Source organism: Canis lupus, chromosome 16 (assembly GCF_048164855.1).
Source record: "Canis lupus baileyi chromosome 16, mCanLup2.hap1, whole genome shotgun sequence".
NCBI lineage: Eukaryota > Metazoa > Chordata > Mammalia > Carnivora > Canidae > Canis > Canis lupus.
Genome location: NC_132853.1, coordinates 7,354,326 through 7,370,381, shown reverse-complemented (window position 1 = coordinate 7,370,381; position 16,056 = coordinate 7,354,326). Strand labels below are relative to the sequence as shown.

General features: G+C 56.4%; 1 protein-coding gene and 1 long non-coding RNA gene across 2 annotated transcripts in view; one reads left to right on the top strand and one right to left on the bottom strand.

Annotated features, from left to right (window-relative positions):
• The window catches only part of NCS1 (neuronal calcium sensor 1), a 49,766-nt gene extending 40,158 nt beyond the window's left edge, over positions 1–9,608 (bottom strand). The window contains exon 1 of the mRNA XM_072778328.1: positions 9,464–9,608. Within this exon, the coding sequence (XP_072634429.1) occupies positions 9,464–9,527 (64 nt within the window). The 5' untranslated portion in view covers positions 9,528–9,608. The remainder of the gene's footprint in view (positions 1–9,463) is intronic.
• LOC140605870 (uncharacterized) lies at positions 7,012–14,509 on the top strand. The gene is made up of 4 exons (XR_012008404.1): positions 7,012–8,598; positions 11,212–11,418; positions 12,591–13,481; positions 13,611–14,509. It is a non-coding gene; the product is annotated as an uncharacterized lncRNA (long non-coding RNA).
• The last annotated feature ends 1,547 nt before the right edge of the window (positions 14,510–16,056 follow it).

The following is a 16,056-nucleotide window of genomic DNA, read 5'->3' as shown; positions in this document are numbered from 1 at the left end:
AAACACTTTGGAAAACGTGAAGCCTTATACGTAGGTGTTCACAGGTGTGCCCTGTGTGGGGTTCCAGGCTAGGTACTGCACAAAAATCAAATTCACCAGGCGTGTCCCAACACTCAAGGAGATTACAGTCACCCAGGGCACTGCTACCAGGCCTCAGGCCCCTGAGGTCCCTGTGTTGCTGTGTTCGAGCCTCACACTGCCCCTGTGGTTTCCCACTTTTTCTACCAGACATTCCTCAGGGCACCGGCAGGCTCCAGGGGGCACTGCTGGTCTCCATGGCCGCATTCTCCGGTGGCCTGCTGCTTCCCAGCCCCAGCATGCAGACTCCGCAGGAGCAGGGATGGTGCTCCTGAGCTCACGGGCTGGGAGGATCCCACAAGGAGGGCACAGCACTGGGCACCAGGTGAGCACTGCAGCCTCTGCTGGGACGAGCGGAGGCTGGGAGGGCCTCAGAGGCTGGGCCGAGGCAGCCCCTGATGTCCACTCCCACCGATGCCCCCTGGACTCTCACAACCGTCCTCCAGCTGCCTTCCTGCAGGCCCAGGGCCATCTACTCCTGGAGGAAGCCAAGGCCAGGGCTGTCCCAAATCCCTCACAGGAGCCAAAACATCTGGAACCAGTAGGGCCGTGTGTGAAGCTAGGAAGCTGGAAGGATCCTACCCAGTGTCCAACCTCACATCCAGCCCAGCCCAGGAATCTGGGCTACCTGGCCAGAATCTGATGTCCAACAGCTGCTTGAATGCCTCCAGGGATGGGGTGCTCACTACCCTCCTCAGCAGCTCTAAGGTTATAAGAGACTGTGGGAGGCAGGCAGGCACAGCGAGGGGCGTTGCTCTGGCAGACAAGGGTTTGAGCCTGAGCCCTGACCTGGCCTCTGATGGGCTGGGCGGTCTCTGAATCTGCCTGGGCCTCGTTTTCTTCACCTGTAAAATGGGCACAACAGTCCCCAGTCCCAGGGTTATGGTGCAACCCCACGGCGGCAAATCTGTACTCAGGATTCTTGGCACTGCACCCTCGCTCGGTAAACGGGGCTTGTCACTTTTGTTATTCCCCCTGGATAACAGGATAGATGGGCTCCCAGGGACCACCGTGGCGGGGGCAGGAGGCTGAGAAGTGGCAGCAGGGTCGCCTGGTCCCAGGGCAGCAACTGCGCAGTCGGCTTCTGACCCACGTTCCTGGCCTGTCTGTGCCCCTCCACCCGCCCGCCTTGCACATCTGCATTTACAACCTGCGCAGAGCTGCCCTCACACACGCCAGCATGCGCATGCGCCTGCACAGACGCCGGCTCATCCACCCCCGACACACACCACGACCCCGTCACTCACACCCGGAGCCCGCCCCCGTGAACCACGGCTCCCACATGTGATCCACAGCCCTTGCCCCACCACACACCCACACCAGGCACCCACGCTTGCTCACGATCACCCCCACGCCTCCAAGGCGGCTCTCTGGCACCTCCACCTGCAAGGGCCCGCGCTTGGCCCGGGATCGAATGGCAGCTGCATCAGTCACCACATGGGTGGCCTGGGGCCAACCCTGTACCCCGATCCCCCGTGAGCCTCAGTTTCTCATCTGTAAGCAAGGACCGCCCAGGATTCCTGGGGGGAGGAGTTGGTGACAGGCACGTGCACACCTGGGCTGGGCTGGGCTCACGGGAACATGCAGCAGACACAGCTTCTGATTACAGATTCACCCTCATCACTCAGGAGCCATCAAATTCATGTCTCCACGCTCCCTAACCTCGCCCCCCAACAGCCCCAATTCGCAGACGAGAACACCGAGGCCCGCGAAACTAAGAGCTGTGCCCAGGGCCGAGACAGCCCATGATCCCAGGTCAGCAGACACCAGAGGTCCCCAGGGTAGCTGCCCCAGAGAAGTCCCACCAGCTGGCAATCTGAACATCATACAGAGAGGGAAACTGAGTCCCAAGGGGCACTGGTGACCCCACGGTCACTGTCCAGGCTGTGATGGTTCTGGGACTGAAGCCCAGGCGGGTATCTCTCTGGCCCTCCAAGGCCATGTCCACGCAGGGACCTGAAGTCCAGCACTCCACAGCACATCCTCCCTCCCTGACCCAGTGAGCCAAGAGCCCAATGCAGAATGATGCTGCCACCATCCAGCTGGGCCAGACACAGAGGCCGTCATCTTTGGCACTGACTCACAATGTAGCAGAGGGCTTGTACAGGTCACCCCGTGACCCCCAGGGGAGCAGCCAAGGGCCGCTGTCCCCTGACACCAACAGCTAAGCAGCCTTTCCTGTGAGAGTATCTACTGAGCGCTCACTACATGCCGATCCCTATGTCCACACCGTTGTCCATCCCCACGTCACACATAAGACACCCAGAACTCAGAGGGCTGAGGGGGTGGACAGAGCCACAGCCAGAAGACAGCAAGCTGTCCCACAAGCCCTCAACACTCTGCTGCCCTGCTCTCAGCTGGGAATCTGACCCCAATTTCAAGTTACCTGGAAACCTGGCACATTAATTTATGACGTTCTCTGCCCTGGTAAATAGACCACACCCAGGACGTGCAAAGTGTTTCATCTCAAAAAGCCAGTAAGAAGGATGCTCTTTTTAATTGATACTGGTTTTTTCCTTACCTGAGAGCAAGAGATATTTAGGACAGGATGAACCAAATCAGAAAAAAGCGAGACAGCTCTACGTCAACCCCAACAGCCAACCCGTCATGCATAGCACAGTGGGAAGCGCCCCAACAGGAGCCAGCAGTCCTGGGTTTCTGCCTGGTATTTGCCACGTAACCTTGGGAGAGATACTTTGCCTCTCCAGTACTCGATTTTTCCATTTGTAAAATAAAAGCACTGGACCAAATGACCTACCCACTCCACCCCCTGCAAAGTCTCCTCTAGCTCAAAGATTCTAGGATTCTGTTTAAAAATAATCAAAGGAAGGAACACTCAAAGAGTGAGCACCTCTTTTCTTTCCCCACAAAATCAGCAATAATCCAGAAAAGCAGTAAGACTCAGTGCTGGCAAGGATGCAGGGGAATCAGGCACTCTCTCATCCACTTTTGCTGAAGATGGAAATTGGAATATACTTTCTGGAGAGTGATTTAACAATTTTTCTATCAAAAGCCTTTTTAAAACATCTCCGGGCTTTAACTCCACAGCTTCATTTTGGGGAATTTATCTTCAAGAAAAGCTATGTGCAAAAATTTATCACAAAGATGTTCATACAAAGATTGAGTAGAGAAACATTCATCACAGCACTCTTGATATTGGCAAAAGAAGAGGGAGAGAAAGGCAAGAGAAAGGAAGGAAGGAAAAAATTAAGAAAGCAACCTAACTGTCCAATGGCAGGGGATCAAATAAAACGTTGCATTCATACAACATACCATTTTTTAAAAGTCATGCTTTTTATTTTTTTTAAATCATGTTTTAAACTTTTTTTTTTTTCTAAGTAGACCCCATGCCCAGCATGGAGCCCAACATAGGGCTCCAACCCATGACCCTGAGATCAAGACCTGAGCCTGAGAACAAGAGTGGGACGCTTAACCAACTGAGCCAACCAGGTGCCCCTTAAAAATCATGTTTTAAAAGAATACTTAATGATGTGAGCAAACATTCACAATTCTTAGGTTTTAAAAAGTTAGAAAATAAGAAGTATATAATCTCAAATGTATAAGGGAATGAAACCTACGCACCAAGTCCAACTGAATGCTCCTCCTAAATATCCCCAGAATCTGCCCTCCATATCATCCCCACCGACACCCAGTTCATCACCATGACCACCCCCCGCCCTGACGACCACCCCTCCTCCAATCCATTCTCGGACCATAGATAAGAACACTCTCCAACAACAGCCAAACTGTGGAAGGAGCCTCCGTGTCCATCGAAAGATGAGTGGATAAAGAAGATGTGGTCTATGTATACAATGGAATATTCCTCAGCCATTAGAAATGACAAATACCCACCATTTGCTTCCATGTGGATGGAACTGGAGGGTATTATGCTGAGTGAAGTAAGTCAGTCGGAGAAGGACAAACAGTGTATGTTCTCATTCATTTGGGGAATATAAATAATAGTGAAAGGGAATATAAGGGAAGGGAGAAGAAATGTGTGGGAAATATCAGAAAGGGAGACAGAACATAAAGACTCCTAACTCTGGGAAACGAACTAAGGGTGGTGGAAGGGGAGGAGGGCGGGGGGTGGGGGTGAGTGGGTGACGGGCACTGAGGGGGGCACTTGATGGGATGAGCACTGGGTGTTATTCTGTATGTTGGTAAATTGAACACCGATAAAAAATAAACGTATTAAAAAAAAAAAAGAACACTCTCCAAACCCACATCTGATTCTCTCCACCACTTCCTTCCATGGCCCCGCACCCATCTCAGAAAATGTGCAGATCCCATCCCATGGCTTTCGGGGCCCTTGGTGAGCAGTGACGTGAGGCTGGCCCAGTGGACAGCTGCACTGCCCACCGCCCATCATCTGCAGAGCTCCGGCCTTGGGAGGAGAGGGGCTGGGTGGCCAGGAGAAAGGGCTGTCACCTCACTATGCCAGAATCTCTGGGGTGGGGTGGGGGTGGGCTGGAGACAGGAGGAGTTAGAGGAGGCAGAAAGAGCCAGACAGGTATAAGGAGGAGGCCTGGGCTCTGTGACCCCCGGCAAGTCCCTGCACCTCTCTGGCCTCCTTCACGTCTCTCTACAGGGCCCACTCAGCCCTCCTGCTCTAGGAGACAGAGGATCCTAGGACCAGGTGCCACCAGAAGCTTAAAGGGCCCCCTTAGCACCAGGTACTACACTAAACCCTTCATCCACCCATGAATCCTACTCTGGGGCCTCGGGGATGCCCATCTTCCATAGGAGGAAAGTCAAGCTCTGTGAGAAGGGGGCTTGTGCAAGGAAAGAGCCAGAACCCCAGCACATCTGGCCCTGGAGGCCTACCATCCTCCCTGAGACTCTGCCACCAAAGAGCCCCCCTTTCCTTTCGGGCCCACACTCTGGACCTCAAAGCATCCTCCCATTTGGATCCAGGGAGTCACATGGGCAGGCGTTACAGATGAATAAGCTGGTGCTCGGAGAAGGTAAGCGACTTACCCAAGGTCACAGAGCCTGACTGAGGACCCAGCTCCCCTTCTCCAGGAAACTGGGTTCCTTCCTAACAGCAGGCTCGATGCTTCTTGCCCATACGCCCACCCTAGTGTAACCCCCCAATATCAACTTGTCTTGCTGCTGCTCTGTCTCACCTACAGTAGAGAGAGGGAACAGGCTTCCTTGGTCTCGCCCTCTTAGCAGATGCTGCCTCCCCCCACGGCAATGCCTTGCCCCCTCTGGTCGAGCAGTACCGTGTGGGGGCAGTGATCATCAGAGAATATTCCTTATCTTACAGGAAGGGACCTTTGTGTGACCCTTCCCAAAGCCAGAGTCACAAGAACCCAACTAGAGACACCCAGGCCTCTCTTAAGCACAGACTCCTGATCGTGAACGAGGGTCCCCTTCTCGGCTCTGGGTGGCAGAGGCATCGGCTGCCAGCCACCCGACTTCCCATCTGGGTGCTCCTCCCCTGCACGAGCTGCCATGCACCAGGCACCATCCTGGGCATCAGGAAAAAGGCTATGGAGGCTCAAGGTTGGCTAGCAAGGTCAAGGCAGAGCCTAGGCTGGCCAAGAGGGACAGGGAACGGGTGACTTCCTCCGAGTCCTGGGCAGAGGGTCCCTGGGGAGTGCCGTGAGCACCCCGGGGGAGAGGATAAGGAAGGGAGGCAGGGTGGAGGTGTCTGCTTCTTGGGGCTGCCTGGCTGGAGCCCAGGAGCTTTAAGCCAATGCAGCTCGGACCACAACAAATAGCTCGAGCCCCATCGGCTTGGTTTTTTTGGAGCATCTGGCTGGTTTCCATCTGAAGGCAAGAAGAGTTCCATCTCCCTCCCTCCCGTTCCAATGTCTGCACCCAGTACAGAGTGAGCACTCAATGAACAGCAAGCGGGCGCAGACCCAAAATTAACAAGTAGGGGGTGCGGGGAGACCACTGCAGGTAAAACAAGCATCTGCGAAGATTCGGGCAAGCCCAAGCTCCCACCTTTCTCCGCCTCCTGTGTGCAAGCCACAAAGTCCAGGGCCGTGGGAGGACTCCTCTGTGGACAGATGAACTCTGCCCACGAGATGTATTTAAGATCAATTCAAGAGGAAGCTGAATCGTGTACCCAAAGCGACATTATAACGATCGCTCACACGCAGCCTGACACCCTTGGCAGCTGTTTGTCGCCATGCATCCAGGAGGACCCTTTACCAAAGGATCCAGGTATTAGGCTATAAGGGAATTATTCTGGTGATGCCTTCCATCCCCCAGGAAGCCAAGTACCATGAGCATACCCATTTTGCAGATGAGGAAGCTGAGGGTCACTAAGTGAGGGGCTGGACTGTCCCACTGCCGGGGCACACAGGATTGACCACGGCCTCACCAACAAGCTGGGAGAAAGTGGGCCAGACCTCCAAGAAACTGGGCTGCCGGCCACACTGACTATGCTGAGTCCCGGCTGGGCAGGGGCTCCCATCAGTCTCGAACCTCCTGTGCTTCTGGGTGTGAGCTGTGCCAGGAAGGGTGAGGATGGCACTACGGGGCATGGTGGTTTACCAAATCTTATCTGCAGAGGAGGAAAACGATCTCCTCTGCAGTCTTCAGCCCGAAAGACAGAGGGTTTTAGCGAGGCTGCATCTGATGTGTCTTAGACCTTCTCCTGCTTTCTCTTTCTCTCACACAAACACCCCATCAGGACAGTCTCTCCCAGGGAGCAGGAGAGTCACCACCAGCAGTGGCGGCTGCCATGACTCAGGTGTGAACATCTGAGCTCCCCTCTGGGCCCTGCAGCCATCTGTGCTACCCCGAGGTGGCATAAGCCCCCAGGTGACACTTACACATGCCGGGACCCCCAGAACCAGAGCAGGTCTTCAACTGGGGCTCCCGGGAACTGAGACCTGCATGGTAACACGTATCAAGGACGCAAGGCTCTGGACCCAGCCCAGACCTCAGGAGTAAGAAATCCAAGAGCAAAGCAACCCATGTACTTGGCATTTAACAAGTTCTCCAGGAGACTCTGCCATCTGATGGCCCTTGCTAAGTGCTCATCTCTTGACCCCACACACGGAACCCCCGCAACAGAGAACAGATGGCTCCAGTCCCCATCAGAAGGAAGCCCATCTGGGGCCTAAGAACAAGCTGGAGGCTTTCTCTGCTTTTCCTGCTGGGAGACTTTTCCTCAACAAATATCTGTGGGCCTACTACGAGCCAGCACCACCAAGCATCAGCAAGGGAGACAGGAGGCAAAAGAACCCACCAGCACCTTCCCCAGCCCACACCTAATAAGGCCTCTATGGAGCGAAGTACTCTGGGCTAACTCTCTGATCGAAACTGTTCCATGTCTCCAAAGGCCTTTAAAAATAGCCCAGGCCAGCACAGCACCACCAGGCCTGCTCCTAACAAAACGTTGTTGACTCAACTTCTCCCAAAGTTGACAGATGAGCCCAGGGTGAGGGGGGCAGGGCGGACAAAACGACGGCCCCCACCCCTTCGCATCCAGAATCCACCATCGCGGGCTGAAGCAGCAACCAGACAGGGACCCACAGAAGAAAAGCCCCTCCTGACTTCTCGGCCTGACTTCTGAGATCTCTCCAGGGGCATAACTTTGGAAACAGACCAGACAGGGTTTGAGCCCCTGGCCGTGGCTCTCGGGCACACGACTTCACCTTTCCGAGCCTTAGTTTCCTCATCTATAAATGAGGTTGGGAACATTGCCCACCACGTGCAGGGCGGTTGAGAATTCTATGAGCTAATGATGCCAAGGGCTTGACATGTGACAGGCTCAGGAAGTAGGCGACCTGGCTTCATTCAGGTGGCTCTCCGGCTCTACCACAATGGGGACACCCTGATGCGACCCAAGCCCACCACTCCTGTCAAAGCCCGTGGTGCCCTCTGCCGCCCAGGGCACCAGAGCCTGGGAAGTCCCACCTGCAGCCTCCTGCAGACAGCTACTGCCTACATCTGGCCAGAGCCTGAGGGAAGGCCCAGCAAATCTCACAGAACAGCAGCCGAACAGGGCCACCCCGTCCCCCCACAACCCATCGGCTCCCCCAGGAAAGAGGCTAAGAGCAGTAAGGAGAGAGTCCCAGTCCTTGGAGCTTCAACACTTCCAGGACCAGCTACTGGGATGTGAGCTCCTTGCTGGAGAATTCCACTGGAGAAGGACCAGTACCCCTCAGCAGACTAGCACCCACTCAGGAAAGCCCCCATTGTTCTAAGCACATGGGGGCGAGGGGCATGGAGCTGAAGTGTGAGCTTGGCCAGACCTGCCAACGTGCCCAGAAGACCGATGGGGGTGGGGGGGCAGAGGTTGTGCAATGCACCACCAGAAGCTGCCTCCCCGGCCTCCATCCACGCAGAGGCTGCCAGTCAATCTCCGGCAAAGGGGCTGGCCCCACGCTGCTGCCCAGGTATGGGTTCTGAATTCCAACCCACACCCGGGCTGGTGCGCCCTTCCAAGTCAGACACCCAGGCACCAGCCCTTCCAGACCATGCAGTCATCCTTCTCCCCGTCCCCCAAAAGAGAGAGCATGGGGTCAAGAGGATCTCCAGTGCCATGAACCCCTGGTAAGCTGCGTGGGGTGTCCCCCAAGAGCTGCAGGGACAGGAGAAGTCCTTCATTGGAGAAACCGAAGATAGGAGGGGACAGAACGGTTGTGAAGTTGGGGCCAGGTGGAGAGACGCAAGAAGCCAGCTCTGGAGAAGTCGGAAATGGGCAGACCCTCCTCTTGGGGGTGCCCCAGACGGTGACCTGTTGAGACAGCCCAGATCACCCCCCATTTCCCAGTGCGGCAGACGGGGCTAGGGAGGGGGAGGTGAGATGGGGGCCAGGGGAGAATTCAGCCTGCAAATCCCGCAGCCCCCGCGGCGCCCAGGACCCCGAGCCGCCGCCACCGCCGCCTCGAGCGCTCAGGCAAGTGTCGCCCCGCTCCCGCCGCAACGCACACGACTGGGGCCAGGGAGGGGGCGACGGGCCAACCTCGCGGCGGCGGCGGCGGCGGCGGCGGCGGCATCGTGATGCATGAATCACCCACCCCGCTGCGCTCGTGCCCGTCGGCTCCGCACAGCCCCAGCCGCCGCGCAGCCGGGAGCCCCCGCCCCGACCGGCCCCCTCGGCCCGGCACGGCCCGGCGCCGGCCGACAGCGCTGCGGCAGCGGGGGTCGGGGGGTCGGGGGCCGCGGGGCCGGAGTCGGTCCTGCCGGCCCGGGGGCGGCCCGGCGCGTGGACCGGGAGGGCCGCCCTAGAACAATGGGGCCAGGTGCGGGGCGGGGGGCGCGGCCGGGGCTGCGGAGGGGCCGGCGCCCAGGCGGGGCGGGGAACGGCGGAGGGCGGGGTGCGGCGGGCGCGGCCGAGGAGGGCCGCGGGCCGGGGGAGGGGCGCGGGGGCGGGGGAGGGGCGCGGGGGCGGGGGCGGGGGTCCGGGCGCACTCACAGTAGGTCTTCCTGGTCAGCTCCTCCACAACTTCGGGCTTCAACTTGCTGTTGGATTTCCCCATCGTCGGCGGCCGCGGCCCCCGCCCCCGGCCGGACCCCGTCGGGGCGCCCAGCGGGAGCGGCTGGCCGGGGCGGGCCGGGCCGGGCGGGCCGGGCCGGGTCGGGGCCGCGCCTTTGTCTGCGCCGGGCCCGCGCGGCTGGCGGCGCCTCGGCCCCCCTGGGCGCGGCGCGGGGCGGGGGCGGGGGCGGGGGCCGGGCGGGGGCCGGGGCCGGGGCCGGGGCCGGGGCGGGGGCGCGGGGCGGCCGCTCGCAGGCCCGGGCCGTCCGGGCGCCGCGGCACGGGGCTGCGCTGGGCTGGGCGGCGACGCGGCCGCGGGGTGGCCGCGGTCGTCCCTGGTTACTGGGCTCCGCGGCACATGCTCGCTGCTGCGCTCCCTCTCGCCGCCGCCCCTGCGCTCCCCGCCTCCCGCCTCCCGCCTCCCGCCTCCCGCCTCCCGCCTCCCGCCTCCCGCTCGCACCGGCGCGCCGGGGGTGGGCCCGGAGCCGCCACTCAGCGCCCGGCGCCACCTCCCGCCCCGCACCCGCCCGGCCCGGCCCGGCCTGCGCCGCCGCCCCGCGCCCCGCGGACCCCGACCGGCCGGCGGAGGAGGGGGCGCTCACCCTCGCCCTCCGCCCCGGCCCCCGCGGCGCCGCGGGGCGCGGGGGGGTGGGGGTGGGGGTGGCGGGGAGGGCCCGGAAGATCTGATGTGAATGAGGCCGAGGCTCTGCGCCCAGAAACTCATTCATTCGAGCAGATTTGTTGGGCGCCGGGCACCCGCGGGTGAATGGGACAGGCGGTCCCGGCCCTCCCCGCGGCAAGATGTCACCTGTCTGGTGGGGGTACCTCCCCTGGGGGGGATGCGGGAAGGTGACCTCCAAGCCCTGAGGACGGAGGGGGCGATTGGGACCGCCTATTCCAGGCCTGGGAGACCTGAGCCCGAGGGGGAACCCCTCTCAGTGCACAGGGCCGCAGGCGCAGGGGCTACAATCTGAAACTACAGGGAAGGGCCAGGGCCAGAGGGCACCCGCCTGCCGTCTCAGCAAGGAGCTGGGTGGGCCTCAGGGCTTTAAGCAGAGGGGTGACAGGGGCAGATCTGCTTTCTCTACTTCTCTGGCCTCCAGGCGGGGGTTGCAGGTGGCTTCCCCTGCAGGGGTCCTCCAGGCCGAGCTGAGGCTGAGGCCAGTGGCCAAGGCTCCACCCGGATGGAGAGAGGCGAGAGAGAGTGCCCGTGGCCTTCCCTGGCCACCCCATCTACAGTGTCAGTGTGTGGGGACCTTTCCTGCCTCCTAACCAGCTGTATCCTTTTCTCCTTTGCAAGCCCTGCAGACCTAGTCTCCTTTTCATTGGTTGTGATGATTCTTTGTGTGTCTCATCCCCTGTATTGTGAGCCGCCTGAGGACAGGGTTCTCATTTGTGGTTGTACCTGTAACACCTAGAAGGCACTTGACTTGTCGTGGTCACTCAGCAAACCTCTGTGATGAGAAAGAAGGTGCTGAGGGTGGACAGAGCATGGGAGGAAGAGGCAAGGATGAGGTGGTGGGCAGGGTTTCTTTTTCTCCCCACTTTGGCACAGACCCCAAGGGGTCCAGAGTCCACAGAGGAACTGAGGAGACAGAGAAAGCCTGACCAGGGCTGCGAGTGCTTCTCAGCCCCCAGATGCCGCCTCCTACCTCCAAACAGGGCCCATTCCCGATTCCTCTCCCTAGATGGCCTCCCCTGGATGGAGCCTCAGACCGCAGGAAGCCTTCAGATGGGCACATACTTGCCAGCTGGAAGGAACCCATTCCTACCCATTCTGCAAGGAATTGGGAGGAAGGCCTGGAGAAGGGGGAGCAGTGCCCAGACCCTGCCCTGGAGCCCCAAGGCCCACATGTGGCCTCGCAGGGGCTTGGAGAGCCAGGGAGAGGTGGGAGGTAAGTCAGAACCAGTATTTAACTGGATCCCTTGGCTGCTGCTCCCAGCCCTGGGATCCCTGCAGCCATGGGCAGAATCAGGACCCCCTCCCTGGTCAACAGGGAGGGTGGTGGCCGGGTCCAGCAAGGCAGGCCAGGACATGGAGAGAACTGGTTAGACTCAGGTTATAGTGCGAAAGTGGGATAGCCTGATGGACTGGATGGGGGGTGTAGGACAAAGAGAAGGGAGTCAAGGTCAATGCCAAGGATCTTGACCTGAGCAACTGTTAGAGGGGGAGGTCCATCGCTCACATGGGGAGTGGACAAGTATGGAGGCGGCAAGAGCAGGAGTCCAGCTCAGGTCGTGAGAAGTATGGACGCATGTTGGATGAGGCCCCAGAAGCAGGTGATGTCAGCGTCTGGAGTTCAGGGACATGGAGGCCGCGGGGATGAGCTGGGGAACCATCCTGATAGAGCTGGGATTGTAAGCCACACGGCAGGATAAGGTCACTAAGGAGGGAGGGTAGGCAAGGAGAGCATGGAGGACTGAGCCCTTGGGGACAGGGATGGGTCCCTGGATGGGGGGGTTGAGGGTGGCTCCCCAAGGGTTATAAACCAGCGTGTGTAAAGTAATAGAAATTAACTTACGTACACTTGTAAAAAGCAATCTGAAGGCTCTGCCTCCAGAGTGTTCTATCACTTGTTACCAGTATCGGTGGGAATGCAAGTCACTTTATTTTCTGCCCTCATTTGTATTTTTCCTTGCATTTAAAAAACTTGGGATATAATTTGCATAACATAAAATTCACTGTTTTAATGTGTATGGTTCGCTGGGTTGTGCAACCGTCATGACTAATTCCAGAAATTCATCTGTATTTTGTACAGATTGTGTTCTACAATTGAACACATTGCTTGTAGGGACGCCTGGGTGGTTCAGTGGTTGAGCGTCTGCCTTCGGCTCAGGGCATGATCCCAGGGTCCTGGGATCGAGTCCTACATTGGGCTCCCCGGGCAGGGAACCTGCATCTCCCTCTGCCTAAGCCTCTGCCTCTCCCTCTGTGTCTCATGAATGAATAAATAAAATCTTTAAAAATAATAAACACACACACAAAATAATAATAATAATAATAATAATCAACACAGTGCTTTTGAATAAGACAAACATTTGATAGAGTCATTTCGCTCCTCTGCAGGTAGCCCAGGGAAGGTGCCTGCCTGAATCACCTGCCGGCACTGATCGGTGACCCAGCTGCCCAGGCCCCATCCAGAAGGGGCAGAGCTGAACGGGGTGGGGGCATGACCTGGGAATCTGCATCCTAACCCAGCCTCTGGTCCTTGCCCTGCCTTTCAGCAGAGAGTCCCTTGTCTTGTTTTATGAGCTCGCCTGGAAGAGTGACCCCAGAAGCTTGCTCAGTAGTTCTTCCAGAAAGCCCTTGGGGAACAAAAGTGACGTACTTGTGGTAGGCAGAGTCTGGATTAAATATTCCCTGCGCCACTGCGTCCTTGGCGTCGTTACCTCCCGGGCCAGATCAGCAGCTCCAGCCCAGTCTCTCCCAAGTCTCAGCCTGTGTGTGTATCCAGGTTGCTGCGGGGTGTGTCCATGTGGGTGTCCCTCATTCATCAGGCCAGAAACATAACTTATCAAACCCCCCTCTTCCCCAAAAAAGAATCTTCTCTCCGTGGGCAAATAAATGGCTTCTCCTATACTGTGACTCCAGCCAGAAATCTGAAACGTCTTGGACACCCTGCTCTCCCCATGGACCCTACTCTCTAGATCCATCTAGATCCATCCTCTGCACCTAGTCCATTGGATTTCACTCCCTGAAGAGACCTCAAGGCTGAACACCTTCCTCTGTGCCCCACCCCCGGCCAGGCTGATCAAGCCACTGCCGGCTCTCAAAGCCCTTTTGTCTCCTGACTCCCCTCTTGCTCCCTCTCACAGGGCTTGCTCCTCCAGGGCGGCCCTCCCTTCTCCTCCTAGAGTATAGTGATGGCCTAAACCTGCAGTGTCCAGTGCAGGGACGCCTCCCACACAAAGGCCACTGAGCACATGAAAGGTGGCCAGTCCAAAGGAGATTTTCAAGGTTTGTACCCCCAAAAAAGGAATGAAAAATCCCTCATTAATATTTTTAAAAATGCAGTGATATATGGAATGAGTACTATTTTGGATGCAAAGTTTCGATATCAACTTTTTTTTTTTTTTTTTTTTTAAGATTTAAAATTTTCAGGCAACCGGGTGGCTCTGCAGTTTAGCATTGCCTTCAGCCCAGGGTGTGATCCTGGAGACCTGGGATCGAGTCCCGCATCAGGCTCCCTGCACGGAGCCTGCTTCTCCCTCTGCCTGTGTCTCTGCCCCTCTATCTCTCTGTGTCTCGCAAGAATAAACAAATAATCTTTAAAAAGCAAAAGATTTTAAATTTTCATTCTTTGGAGAATGAAGAGTCTGCCTCTCCCCACACGGAGCCCAATGTGGGGCTCCATCCCAGGACCCCGGGATCACGACCTGAGCTGAAGGCAGACGCTCAACCACGGAGCCACCCGGGTGTCCCTCAATATCTTAACTTTTAACATTGCACATGTGGCTCACATAATATTTCTTCTTGGGCAGCACTGTTGAATGTCGCTTCAAGTCCCCACATAAACATCACCTCCATGGAGCCTTCTTGACTCCTCCAGGTAACTTCAAGCTCCCCTGAGGTACAGCTGCCCACAGGCACCTGGTCCTTGGGTTTGAGGCACTTTATATGAAAAGGAGGTGTGTCCAGGGAAGTCCTTTCCTTTCCACGGCCTGGTGGGGATCAGGGGTACAAACGGAGGATGCCCAGGGCAGAGTCAGCTGCTGGGAATGGAGGGTGCTAAAAATTGGTCCCACTGAACCCCCAGCATGGAGCATAAAACCCCTTGGCCTTGGTCCTGTCCTTTTCCCTTCTGTACTGTGAGGCTTATGGCAGATCACTTCCCATCTTATAAACCAATCTGATCTTCTCATGGGGGGCAGGGTTATAAGGACCAAATGCTTTGCACAAGCACAGGACAAAGAGGTAATATATTTTTTTAAGATTTTATTTATTCTTGAGAGAGAGAGAGAGGCAGAGACAGAAGCAGGCTCCATGCAGGGAGCCCAGTGTGGGACTTGATCCTGGGACTCCAGGGTCACACCCTGGGCCAAAGGCAGGTGCTAAACCGCTGAGCTACCCCGGCTGCCCAAAGAGGTTATATCTTTAACTTATTAAGAACTTTCTAAGTCGGGGCACCTGGGTGGTTCAGTGGTTGAGCACCTGCCTTCAGCTTAGGGCATGATCCCAGGGTCTTGGGATCGAGTCCCACATCGGGCTCCCTGCATGGAGCCTGCTTCTCCCTCTGCCTATGTCTCTGACTGTGTGTGTCTCTCATGAAGAAATACAAATCTTAAAAAAAAGGGGGGGGGGTGCGCCTGGGTGGCTCAGTGGTTGAGCGTCTGCCTTCGGCACAGGTCGTGATCCTGGGGTCCTGGGATCGAGTCCCATGTCTGGCTCCTTGCAGGGAGCCTGCTTCTGCCTTTGGCTGTGTCTCTGCCTCTCTGGGTGTCTCGTGAATGAATAAATAAAAATCTTTAAAACAAAACAAAACAAAAAGCTAAAAAAAACTAAAACAACTTTCTAAGCCAATAAGAAAAGATGAGCTCTCAGTAGAAAGTTGGGGAAAGAACCCAATCAGGCAATACAGGAGTAAAAGCAAGTGGCCAGGCCACAGGAGAGCTATCCCATACATGCCATCAAAAAAGCGCAAACAGGGCAGCCCGGGTGGCTCAGCAGTTTAGCGCTGCCTTCAGCCCAGGGCGTGATCCTGGGGACCCAGGGTCGAGTCCCACGTCAGGCTCCCTGCATGGAGACTGTTTCTCCCTCTGCCTGTGTCTCTGCCTCTCTCTCTCTCCTCTCTGTGTATTCTCCTGAATAAATAAATAAAATCTTAAAAAAAAAAGCACAAATTGGTGACAAAAGAAAAGTTAATAATCATACCCAGTGTTGGCAAAGGAGCAAGAAAATGGGCATGCAGACATTGCCAAGCAGGGTGCAAGTTGGTACATCCTTTCTAAAGAACAGTTTGGCAATAAATATCCATAGTCTCTGACTCAGCAGTTCCACTTCTAGGAAATGATCCTAAGCCAACAATTAGAGATCTATATGAATGTTCAGCCTCAAAGATGTTACTGCAGCAGCATTTATAAAAACAATAAAAAATGGAAGTGGTCTACATATCCCAAATGAGGGATTCACCTGCTATATCACGGAATCCCAAACAACATTAAATTATAGCACAGCGCCGAAACCTATTCACATGTTATAGATATGTTTATAGCACACACACACACACACACACACACCACAGGAAGATTTCAGAAATCTATAAGATGATCTGAACCATGGGAGAAAAAAAAATCTATGTACATCATTGGGTATTTTAATTAAGTAGTTTTCATCAGGGGGATCCCTGGGTGGCTCAGGGGTTTAGCGCCTGCCTTCGGTCGGGGACATGATCCTAAGGTCCCAGGATCGGGTCCCACATTCGGGCTCCCTGCATGAAGCCTGCTTCTCCCTCTGCCTGTGCCTCTGCTTCTCTCTCTCTGTATCTCTCTCATGAGTAAATAAAATCTTTAAAAAAAAAGTTTTCATCATATTT